Source organism: Trichogramma pretiosum, unplaced genomic scaffold (genome assembly GCF_000599845.2).
Source record: "Trichogramma pretiosum strain Unisexual culture from Peru unplaced genomic scaffold, Tpre_2.0 scaffold55, whole genome shotgun sequence".
NCBI classification, from domain to species: domain Eukaryota; kingdom Metazoa; phylum Arthropoda; class Insecta; order Hymenoptera; family Trichogrammatidae; genus Trichogramma; species Trichogramma pretiosum.
Window position 1 is genome coordinate 405,959 of NW_019641617.1, and position 11,511 is coordinate 417,469.

Consider the following 11,511-nt stretch of genomic DNA (forward strand, 5'->3'; position numbering starts at 1 on the left):
AAAATGTATAAAATAATTAATAAAGTATCACATTACATATTTATAAGTGAGAAAGTAACAAGTCTTTGTCTGATGATAATGGAGCAAATCTTTTGTCAATCATTGCGTCCGATACGTCACTCAATTTCTTTGGTTTCCATTTGGGATTCTGATCTTTGTCAATCAATAAAGCTCTAACACCTGAAAGATACATAATTAGATACTGTATCGGTAGAATTGTTTGCTTCAATAAATACCTTCGGCAAAATCACTATCCTTGGTCAAACATGCGCAAGCTAATCTGTACTCCATCCTCAAACATTCGGCCAAAGTTTTGGAGGCGCCTTCCTCGATGGCTCTTTTGGTCACTTTCAAAGACGTGGGTGACACTTTGTTAAGTGTCTCAACGATGCCTCGAGTCCAGTCTGTGTTTTTCTCTTCAAGCCTGTCAAAAGGAAAATTTTTATTGAATTTTTGAGCGAGACTTTTGTGAAGATGATTCTATTGGGTACAAACTTGGAGATGATTTCTTCGACAGTTGGAGCCGAAAAGCATTCGTCTATTACGTCCAAATAAGGCGCCAGACAGAATTGATGGTTTAAATTTTTTGGCAGATACGGTTCCAGAATTTGATCGACTTCCGTGCTCCTTGACGTGAGCTCCTGAGTCAACGACTCGAGTTTGTCGGAGGTCGTGTAATGAGTCGCGACGCCAGCGAATGCAACGTCGGCACCTGAAAAACATATAAAAAGGGTATTAAATAGAATTAGAGTAAATTATTAAATAAACAATGGTTTCAAATTTTACCTTTAAGTCGGTATCCGGTTAAGCCGAAAAATAGGCCCAATTTTCCCTTGAGTCTCGGTAAGAAATAGCTTCCACCAACGTCGGGAAACAGACCGATGGCGGTCTCTGGCATAGCGAAAACTGTCTTCTCCGTAGCCACTCGGTACTTTCCATGCACCGAGAGACCAACGCCACCACCCATTGTAATTCCATGGATCAACGCGACGTAAGGCTTTTTAAATGTACCAATCAGATGGTTGAGTCTGCAATTTTTTTGAAATTTTTTAGTTTAAAAAATAAATAAAGGAAATTAACGACAAAAACGTCGAATGGAGAAAAAAAATGCCCTCACGTATACTCGCGTCTAAAAAAGTCCTGGCCCAATTTCTCGCCGCCGGCCTCGTTGAGCGCAACGACCAAGGACTTGATATCTCCACCGGCGCAAAAGGCCTTGTCCCCGGCGGCCTTGATGAGGACCAAGTTTCGCGTGTCCTGCCATCGCTTGAGCACCGGGTAGATTTCATTGACCATCGACAGGTTCAGAGCGTTGAGTACCTTTGGCCGATTCAGCTCGATGACTCCGCTGTCCGCCACCTGTGGATGATCAGCGTTTCGATCGATTGTTTATTGTTTGCGCGCGCGTTGTTGATCATCGTGCCGCCTGCACTGCGCTTTATAATACAGCCGCAGGCAGCAATTGTTTCTCATAATTAATTTTGCATTCCAAGAAATAACACTCACTTCTCTCAGTAAGACCTCGGCATCGGTGTTGGCTGAAAAGAAAAAAAAAACGAAAGTCCGTTGTAGAATCAGACCGAAAGATTTGGACATGTGGCAATATTTTTTCTCGATACATTGAGATAAGAGTGAGTGCGTATGTGTGATTATTACCGGAAGACATCCTTCGAGTTAAGCAGCTATTGTAACTCGTCGTTGCGGCCGATAATCTTCCATCGATTAAAATAGCCCGTAACGTCGTCGCTGATTTCATCTAAAATAGACGTAGAGCACACATTTATAAAGCAAAATGAAAGGTAAGTGACGGACGCGAGTGACGAGAGGCTTTTATTTTTTGTTTCGCTATTCGCTACGACGTAGTCGTAAGCTCGAGAGAGTTTACCATATTTCCCCGACACAGACTATTTATGCAGTGCAGTATATAAGCAGTTGCTGTTGTCACTCGTGACTCGGCTCTCCTCGACGAAGCAAAAAACAGATTCAACTCGCAGCACGACCAAGTGCTCGATAAGACTGCAACCGGCCCCAGTGTGTGTGTGCGCGTGCACTGTGTTGTAGCACGATACGCGACAAGCTGTTTTGGCCATTCGGAATTAAATCGAGCTTGCCTGCATCGCCAGTTCTTAGGTTATACGCTTATTTTTCAAATCATCCGCAGCTCCGTATCGAAGCTTTCTTCTCTCATTTTTTGCTTTCATAAGTCGACGATTAGCTTGATTTCGATCGTAACATCGACGATCATTTGCTTTTCGGCTTTTCGTTCGATTTTTTCACGATTATTTTGCGGTCGACAAATCGTACCAAGTATCTCATGTTCGATGGTAATTGACAAACGAAGTATGAAAATTTGCCACGTGCTACCGAGCTGCTGAGTCAAGTCGTACAATGACTGTGTGCTTTCTCTTCAATATAATTTCAATTAGTTAATTTTAGTTAACTTTCTCAACTTCCAAGAAAAAAACATTTTAAAACGATTGTTCTAATCGATCGTCGTTGTTGATCAATGAAAATGATCCGTTCATTAAATCGCACTTTAAAACGAGCATCGAAATCGTCGTGAAAAGTTTTCCATCTGACGGCTAAAGATTTTGGCAATTGTTTCGTGTACAACGTACTGATGACGTAATCGCACACCACCCACGCATCTAGAAAGAAGTTATGATACGACCGAGGGAAGAGAAGTTATGTTAGCATGACATTAAAAAACGATAATGTACACCTGCAAGCTGGGCTTGCGTGTTAATTGTTTTTCGCGCGATAATAATGTAGCAAGGCGCAAAATACGCAGCCCCTATAGGCACTGCACTCGATATCTTTTTTAAGGGTTGTTCATTGCAGCACTGCAAGAGAACTTCATCGATATCGGACAATTTTTTTCTTTGCTTTTCTATTTTTTCTTGTCTTTTCATTTTTTTTGAATAAGTCACGTAAACATTCAATTTAATCTCGCGCTCAGGTATGAAAAAGAATTGTACGCTTGAAGATATGAGACTACGCGAGTCGCGAAGCGGTATTATTATTCGCAGCTTTTCGCAAATCATCTTGAAATTTTCGGAGCAGAACCAGTAATATCCAGACTCGCTCTCGCAATAATAAAATTCGTAATAGCGCGAACGTGCAGGGGTGGCCCTGCCGTATTAAAAACAGCAGCGGCAGCAGCGCTACGAACTCTACACTAGCGGCGCGCTTGGTTGGAAATTTCCAAAAAAAAAAACAAGCTAAAATATGGCAACAGCGGGTTGTTCGATGAGGTTGTGTGTACTACCGCATGTAACGAGCATTCCATATACATTGGCCTACATTATTATATCTGCCGTAAAGATACGCGCTTTGGCATTTAGATTTGGCTACGTAGCATAAAATGCGGGAGTCGCCGCCACCACCACCGCTGCTGGTGGTATAATGTGTGCGCGCGTGGCCAACGACTTTCACTGCGGTACAAATACATATATGCTGCATATTATGCATAATATACGCGAAATATATAGCGCACACGTGAATACGTGTACACATTTGTCGATGGTGCCTCTAACCTTAAATTGGCGCAATGATTTTTGAATGCGCGTCTGCTCAGCAGCGAATTCCCCGATGGACGGCAACTGGCAAGGGTCGAGAGACGGGGATATCTTTCACGAGCTTTTTTGCAAAAAATAGATGTTTTCTCGTTCGGTGGGTCACGTATATCTCTACTCGTTCTCTGTTTCAGAGGGGAAAAAACGTCGTCGCACGTTTTTATCCAACGCCAACTTCCGTATGACCATGGAATAGCGGTATTATGGGTATACGGAGTTGGACTATGGATTGTGCGCGCGCGCGCCGCAGCGAAATTCCAAAGAATAGGTGCCTACGTGCGCTGTATATATAGCTATACATGTCTATGGCCCATTGGAGGCGCGCAGTGCATATAAGGGCTCAATGAGAAAGTTGCTCCGATGGTCCGCGGCTGCAAGACAGAGACAGCTACATAGATTCGCGCAGTGAGCAGCAGCAGCGCAAAATCGCAAAGGAAGAGAGAGAAGGTACAGCCGCACTGGGCAGAAACGGCACACGCGACTCGTGGCTTGAAAGCCGCACCTCGTCGACACGTCGGGTGCGTCTCAAGTGCAGATTCACTACTCATGACCGCCGTTGGTCAGCGATATAGGTTATAAAATCGCAATTGTTATCTCCGCGTATCTTTTTCCCAGGTCGTAACAGCGTTCAGTGCAGCGCGCCCAACCACGGTGTAACTGTACAACTGCACAAGGCAGCGAACAAAAAAAAAAGAAAGAAAAAGAAAAGGAAGAAGAGAGCCCGAAACGGCAGCAACAGCGTTCGCGTGCACGAGCCTGCAGCCAGCGCGACACGTATTGCACATAGCCTCCGCGCGATCGCCGCGTGCGTGCTAAATTAAGTGTGTCTCTCTGTGCGTGCTTGTTTCGCTATAAGGCTCTATACACGGAGCCGAATTGGATTGTCGCATTATCGTCGCAGGCCGATTCGAGGCCCGATCGATTGGCCCTGTGAAATAGCCAGAAAATAGCGAATCTCTCGCTGGCGGCCTATCAACCGACTCCCCGCTGCCCTGCTGCTCCTGCTGCTTGCATTGCGGTCGAGCGCGCGTGAGTGCGAGCGAGCTGGAAAGCGCAGCACTCGGCCTCATCGTCGAGTGCCCCGAGAGATAAAGAGAGACGAAAGACTTACGTCGAGTATTTGACGACGACGACGACGATTAGTGCGTGTCTTGCTTGCTGCGCTGTAGAAAAAGACGGAACTCGGCGCGACGTGCGTGTGAGCACCTTTGCCATTGCGAGAAAGAAGGAGAGAAGAACGAACGGAGTTTGAGTAAGAGGAAGAGAGAGAGAGAGAGAGAGAGAGAGAGAGAGAGAGAAAGCGAAGGTGGAAGAGGAAAGAAGAGCAAAGCATGGCGAACAGCGTGGCGCCGGACTCGTGGGAGCAACACCAGACCGAAGACAGTAGCAGTACAGCGAACAGCGGCAACATGGACAAAGCAACAAGCTCCATCGAGAGTAAGTTCTCCACGCTGAACGTCAACGCGGCTGAATTCGTGCCTTCCTTCTGTATGGGACCGCCACCCTCGGCTGCTCCTGCTGCAGCAGCAGCAGCCAATACTCCTGCTTCTGCTCCTGCTGCTGCTGCCTCGTCAGCGGTAGCAGCGACGGCAGCAGCCCCTGCAGCTGCACCACAAGCTAACCGACAAAGTACTAATGTTACTTCTACTATCTCGTCCTCCTCTTCCTCCTCATCCTCATCGTCATCATCGACAGTGCAGCCAGCCAATAATCTTCTCGCACCCCATCTCGAGCAAGACAAACTTCAGCATCAGACAATACACCTTAGCAATAGTCCAGAGCAGATCATTAACAATCAGTCTCAATCTCATTTTCAACAACAGTCGTCCTCGTCGACGACGGCCTCGACAAATCTTAACGCGAGTGCGACACAGACGACGAGCAGTGCTGCACAACAGCTGCAGCAGGCCCCAGCGCCAGAGGATGACGAGGCACCTGCTGACACTGCCTCACTGCCGTCGTCCACCACGCACTCTCAACCGGCATCGCCGGCTAAAAATCCGGATGCCCTTAACGAATTCGACAGTGATATGCCTCCTGAAACTCATCACGGTTAGTCCCCCCTAACTTCTTCTGCCTCAATATTCTTCAGCCCACATCTAGTTTGCTCCTAGTTTTTGGCTTTTATTAATGGCATATCTTTGAAGATTTGTTGTTTATTTACAGTTATATCATTTTTACTTTTTACTGCTGAGTTCCTATGTGGCATGATCCTTTTATATTGTAGCGCTCTGGCCCAAAACACTTACCAGCTGCTTATCAGCGGTTAGGTTTTAACTGCTGGTTAAATATGTGTCTCGCATATTATGTAGTGCTTTGTGTGTGATTTAGTGTTTCAGCAGTTTTATTCATGCTCTTACACATCTGTCTCATGACAAATGTCATTGCAATGATAATCATACCAAGACGCCCAATATCAAAATATACCAGCTTGGAATTGCATGGTTTGATACTATTGAGCAAGTTTGTTTTTAAACTGCTCCAGTTTGGTGTGTAGATTTAAAACTTTAATTCAATGTTTGAAAGTAGTTAGACATCAGTTGATTATTGTATTTCATCCTAACGATGTTTGTGTTAGTAGCATAAATTTTGTTATTTGGATTTTCTTACTTTTATTTTGATTTTTTATTTTACAGTTGTAGCTCAATTAATATCTTTGAGTTCTTCAATGTATTTTTCGTCGAATGCTGCTATTTCAGCAACTTGAAATTTCTGTACCATCTCAGTAATCTAGTTTATGGATTATTTCTTCCATAATTTTGACTTGTTTCACAGAAGTGTCGATGAATGCTCCGATGGGACTCCTTTTATATAATTGTTATATTTTTCAAAAATGTAACAATAATAACCTGAAATATTTCTCATCCAACTAACCCATTTGCAATTTTTTGTTTTCCTTTAGACACAGATTCACCAACTGTTCCACCAGATCCTGTTGTTTCGAGAGACACAGAACCACCACCTCCAGGCACTCCAAATGCTGATTCTACAAACACTAGTCCAGAGCATCAGCCTGCAGACTCGTGGGAAGAAGCAGCAGTTGATGGAGAACCTTTGTTAACTCCTGAAAATGAAGAGGTAAGAAACAGGCAATTATATAATAACACATGAAGCTATTATGACTCATACTGATATCAACAGCTATAATGAAGTGTATCACCAATTAGTTCAAAAATCAATGCTTATGATAATTATCAAATATTTTAGGCAGAAAATGATATTGAAGATGATGAAGAACTGGTAGTTAAGGTGCCAAAGAAAAAGCCTGTTAAAGTTGCTGAAGATACAAAGAGTAAAAAGGAGCATGTTAATGTTGTTTTTATTGGTCATGTTGGTAAGTTCATTTATCAAAATCAAATTTCAAAATGTGAGCAGTTTTTAATTATATATACAAATTTTTTTTTATTAGATGCCGGCAAATCAACCATTGGTGGTCAAATTATGGCTTTGACTGGTATGGTAGACAAGCGTACACTGGAGAAATATGAACGTGAAGCTAAGGAACGCAGTCGTGAGACTTGGTATTTGAGTTGGGCTCTAGATACCAATCAAGAAGAACGTGAAAAAGGTAAAACCGTTGAAGTTGGCCGGGCCTACTTTGAAACGGACCGAAAGCATTTCACAATTCTCGACGCTCCGGGCCACAAGAGTTTCGTGCCTAATATGATTGGTGGAGCTGCTCAAGCTGATTTAGCTGTACTGGTAATCTCAGCTCGTAAAGGTGAATTTGAAACGGGCTTTGACCGAGGTGGCCAAACGAGAGAACACGCCATGTTAGCCAAAACGGCTGGTGTCAAACATCTAGTTGTGCTTGTCAACAAAATGGATGATCCAACTGTCGAATGGGATGAAGCAAGATACAACGAATGCAAGTGAGTGTAGCTACTTTTTTGCTACTCAATAATCTTTCAATAATTTACAACTCACCAATGTATCAATTTTCAGAGATAAAATATTACCGTACTTGCGTAAGTTGGGTTTCAATCCAGCCAAAGATCTTACATTCATGCCGGTTTCGGGACAACTTGGAATTGGATTGAGTAGCCCAATACCCAGAGAAATCTGTAATTGGTACGATGGTCCAGCATTTATACCTTTCATTGATTCCTTGCCCTCGTTAAATCGCAAGAGCAGTGGTCCATTCATAATGCCTATTGTTGATAAGTACAAGGATATGGGCACCGTTGTTATGGGTAAAGTAGAAGCAGGTGAAGCTAAAAAGGGACATCCACTTCTTGTAATGCCCAATAGAGTGAGTATTTAACTTATAATTAATTTCTCTTTGCCCCAAAAAACTTTTTTACATTTTATTTGTATTATTTTTTAGACACAAGTAATTGTGGACCAACTTTGGTCCGACGACGAAGAAGTCACGTCTGTTGGACCAGGAGAAAATGTGAAAATTAAAATCAAGGGTATTGAAGAGGAGGAGGTTAGTCCTGGATTTGTGCTTTGTGACAGCATCAAACCCATAAAGACTGGCAAAGTCTTTGACGCTCAAGTCGTTATCCTCGAACACAAGAGTATAATCTGTGCTGGTTACAGTGCCGTGATGCACATTCATTGTGCTGCTGAAGAAATCACGGTTAAAACTCTAATCTGTTTGGTGGATAAAAAAACAGGTGACAAGAGCAAGACGCGGCCGAGGTTTGTTAAACAGGACCAGGTTGCGATTATGCGAATTGAGTGCGCTGGAGTTATTTGCCTTGAACAATTTAAACTATTTCCTCAAATGGGTAGATTCACACTCAGAGACGAAAGTAAGTATAACATTTTTCCCTTAATAAATGCTCGTCTATTAGATATTTCAATATTCTAATCCGGAATCATTTTTATCATTTTAGATAAAACAATTGCCATTGGCAAGGTGCTGAAGGTAGTTGAATAAACAATTTTCATCGTTTCATCAAATAATAAAAAGAACATTATAACAGTGTTATGAAAAATGTGAAAGCAACGATGGGAAGCCGCACTTCATGTAATACTATGACAAAGAAACAGTATACTACAAATTTTTAACAATAAATAAATAAGGCGATTACTCGCGAAACACCGTCATACTGTAAACACATTAAAATAAAGTACACTGTCGCGTACGCACTATACAACACTCGACACCAATTTATACCTTCGTGTGCTGATGAGATTTTTTATCGGACTTGGCAAAGGTATACATACGTGAACTATTTATTATATTTACGAAGAGATAGTATGAAAAGAACGCCGAAATCTAATCTATTTTAGTCGTGTCTAGAGGGTTCATCAAAAAACGACTGATCAATTACTCAAAAATACATACTTTCTGAGGCAACGAGTGATATATCTTTAAAAGAATTATAAATTTTACAGTACTTGTGAAGTATATAAACGTTTTTTCACGTGCGAAGGTGAATTGTTTTTTTGAGAGTTTCGCAAGTTAATGCGGGTAAAGTAAAGTAACTTTGATGCATAAAAGAATGATTATTGTGAAGGATTTATTATTATTATTATTAACATTATTGTATTGATTATGTTGTATCACAATTTGGTGAGTTAAAAGAGCGGGTCCCCTCGGATAAACTTTACTACACATGCAATTTATAAATATTTGAATTATTTTTATAATATGATGATGATTATAACTATTAATTATTATTGTACTGTTTCTTATTTTATTGTCATTAAAAGCAAATATGAGAAGGAGAATATCTATTTTTATTTTGTTTTCAATACTTTTATGCTCAAAACTATTATAAAAAGCAAATCATTAGGAACGTGCTGTTTAGAAAAAACGGTACTAAGTTATGATTCAAATGTTGCAAAGCTATAGTTCGATACAGAAATAATTTTGTTTTGTTCTGTTTTGTTTTTTTTTTCAGCGAAAGTTTGAGCTAGCTTGTTGTATGTATCATGCGTATGTCGTCAGTGTAAAACGTTTTTACTATTGCTACTTGTTATTACATGTGCAGTTAGGAGAAATAAGTTAAGCTGAAAATGTGCATTATCAACAAAATCAGTATACAAATGAACTAAATGTTCGCGCAAGAGCTTTAACATCATTTTTTGAAGAAAATTCCCGATCTAAAAATCTTAAATTATCTTATGAACAATTTTGCATTATAGTGATAAGCCAGTCGTGCTTCGCAGTCATGACTTTTTGGACGAATTTTTTCTAAGCTCGTAACTTGATAATGCTTTTTACTATAAAATAAAATAGAACTATACTTTAATTGTGCTGTGATGCGTGACTCATCACAATCAAAGCATTGATGATAGTTTATATAGTAAAATATAAATGATTGGAATTTCTTGAAAAAAGTGTGAACAAAGACTTGCGTTTTGTGATCTGTACTGCACCGTTGTATCTTTGTAACATCAAATTCAAAAAAGTTTTTCTCCTTTTTTAAAATGTGACTATAATTATACAGAAATACGATGCATTAATAGAGAAATGGTTTAAAAAAAGAAAAAGTATAAATATTAATTTGGGAAATATTTGTAAAGTATGTGGATCGACTTTCGAGCCCATTGTTATTATTAAATATTATTATAATTGAAACTAATATTAGTTGATATACAATTGTGAAACTACCAATAATTGCTATATATATGAAAAGTATAAAAGTGCACAGTGTATGATGGTGCAATGGTGAGCAACTCAAAATAAATAGTAATATTAAATAAATAAATAAAAAAGGTGAATGTTTTGCAAAGTGATGATGAAAAAAAGTAGATTTCCAAGAGGCTTAGCATGCACCGCGATCTGAGGTCACATGCATATTTTTATATGTATACATAATAAAGTAACGATAATTGCGCCAAAATACTGTGGAAAAGACCGTATTTGACTCAATCAAATTTATCATCGTCATTATTATATATAATTCACTCTTATTCACGAAAAATAAAAGAATCACTAACACAAACCAAAAAAGCACACTTGAGAGAAAAAAGTTCATTATATCTATTTGTAATGACAGCTGATTTGTACAATACTTTGTCAATTTTTTATTTTGTCTTAGTAATACTGAGTGATATTGAACTGCTCAATTAATTCGCGTAACGACAGTGTTGTGTCTTTGAAAAAAAGCAAAAATAATAGCTTCCGGCTCAAGTTTCAAGCATCAGAAAATTAATAATTTTTTCTATGTAAAAAAAATAATTGTCTAACTGAGCGATGAAGAGAAAAGGAGAGAAAAATTAATAAATAATATATTATAAAATGCGATTTTTATGAATTAATACCTCGTGCATACACGAAAAAGAAAAAATCAAGGACAATACTACCTGGTACGCAGAGTCCTGAAAACTGAAGAGAAAAGAAAAAATTTATTCGTCACATAATAATGAGCACAGAAAAAAACAAAAAAAAACAATAATTATATTGTTAGGCTGCCTCGTCGTCGACGACAATGTGTAAAATGCGTTTTTCATCCATTATTTCGTATGAGAAAAGAAGGATATAATATATCATGAAGCTTTTAAAAGTGCATTTTAATCCTGTAAATAAAAAAGTATTTTATAGCAGGAATCTCAAAAATGTATGAAATTCTTTCAACCAATGGCCAATACTCGATCATATGTAAATTTTTTGTTGGATCAACAGAAGTATCATAATCATATTCTTTGATATTTTCTGCTACGATTAAAATTAGAGTTGAAGCCATAGCAGCTGCATTGAGAAATTGATCGTAAGATTTTTGGAATCGAATGTAAAGCGTTGCGCAGTAATAATTAACGATGCGCTACGGTGGGGGCGTGCGATTTAAAATGACTCTTTTGCTTTATATATAAATCGAAGCTTGTTAAATTTTCACCATATCGCTTTGAGGTTTTGATATTAAATAATGAACTGCGCGGCATCCTTGAACTAAAAGAGCATTGGCAAATATAACGCACGGAATTGAATGAATTAGACATCGAGACGTTGAGCCATAACAGCTCCGCGAAGCCGATA

General features: G+C 39.6%; 2 protein-coding genes across 8 annotated transcripts; one reads left to right on the plus strand and one right to left on the minus strand.

Annotated features, from left to right (window-relative positions):
* Positions 1–25: 25 nt before the first annotated feature.
* Positions 26–4,910, minus strand: LOC106651275 (3-hydroxyisobutyryl-CoA hydrolase, mitochondrial-like). 4 transcript variants are annotated; one of them, XM_023458743.1, is made up of 8 exons: positions 4,687–4,910; positions 1,657–1,756; positions 1,507–1,538; positions 1,118–1,359; positions 787–1,028; positions 496–712; positions 237–424; positions 26–180 (listed from the first exon to the last, which is right to left on the minus strand). In XM_023458743.1, the coding sequence occupies exons 1-8, from the start codon at positions 4,906–4,908 to the stop codon at positions 41–43; spliced, it is 1,383 nt and encodes a 460-aa protein (XP_023314511.1). In that variant the 5' UTR covers positions 4,909–4,910; the 3' UTR covers positions 26–40. The 4 variants fall into 4 exon arrangements, with proteins under 4 accessions (XP_023314511.1, XP_023314512.1, XP_023314513.1 ...); XM_023458744.1 differs by lacking the exon at positions 4,687–4,910 and adding an exon at positions 3,537–3,728; XM_023458745.1 differs by lacking the exon at positions 4,687–4,910 and adding an exon at positions 1,906–3,035.
* Positions 1,617–9,260, plus strand: LOC106651612 (eukaryotic peptide chain release factor GTP-binding subunit ERF3A). 4 transcript variants are annotated; one of them, XM_023458741.1, is made up of 7 exons: positions 1,617–1,799; positions 6,478–6,653; positions 6,783–6,909; positions 6,985–7,447; positions 7,521–7,827; positions 7,903–8,335; positions 8,420–9,260. In XM_023458741.1, the coding sequence occupies exons 1-7, from the start codon at positions 1,793–1,795 to the stop codon at positions 8,461–8,463; spliced, it is 1,557 nt and encodes a 518-aa protein (XP_023314509.1). In that variant the 5' UTR covers positions 1,617–1,792; the 3' UTR covers positions 8,464–9,260. The 4 variants fall into 4 exon arrangements, with proteins under 4 accessions (XP_023314509.1, XP_014225686.1, XP_014225687.1 ...); XM_014370200.2 differs by lacking the exon at positions 1,617–1,799 and adding an exon at positions 4,889–5,204; XM_014370201.2 differs by lacking the exon at positions 1,617–1,799 and adding an exon at positions 4,889–5,012.
* The last annotated feature ends 2,251 nt before the right edge of the window (positions 9,261–11,511 follow it).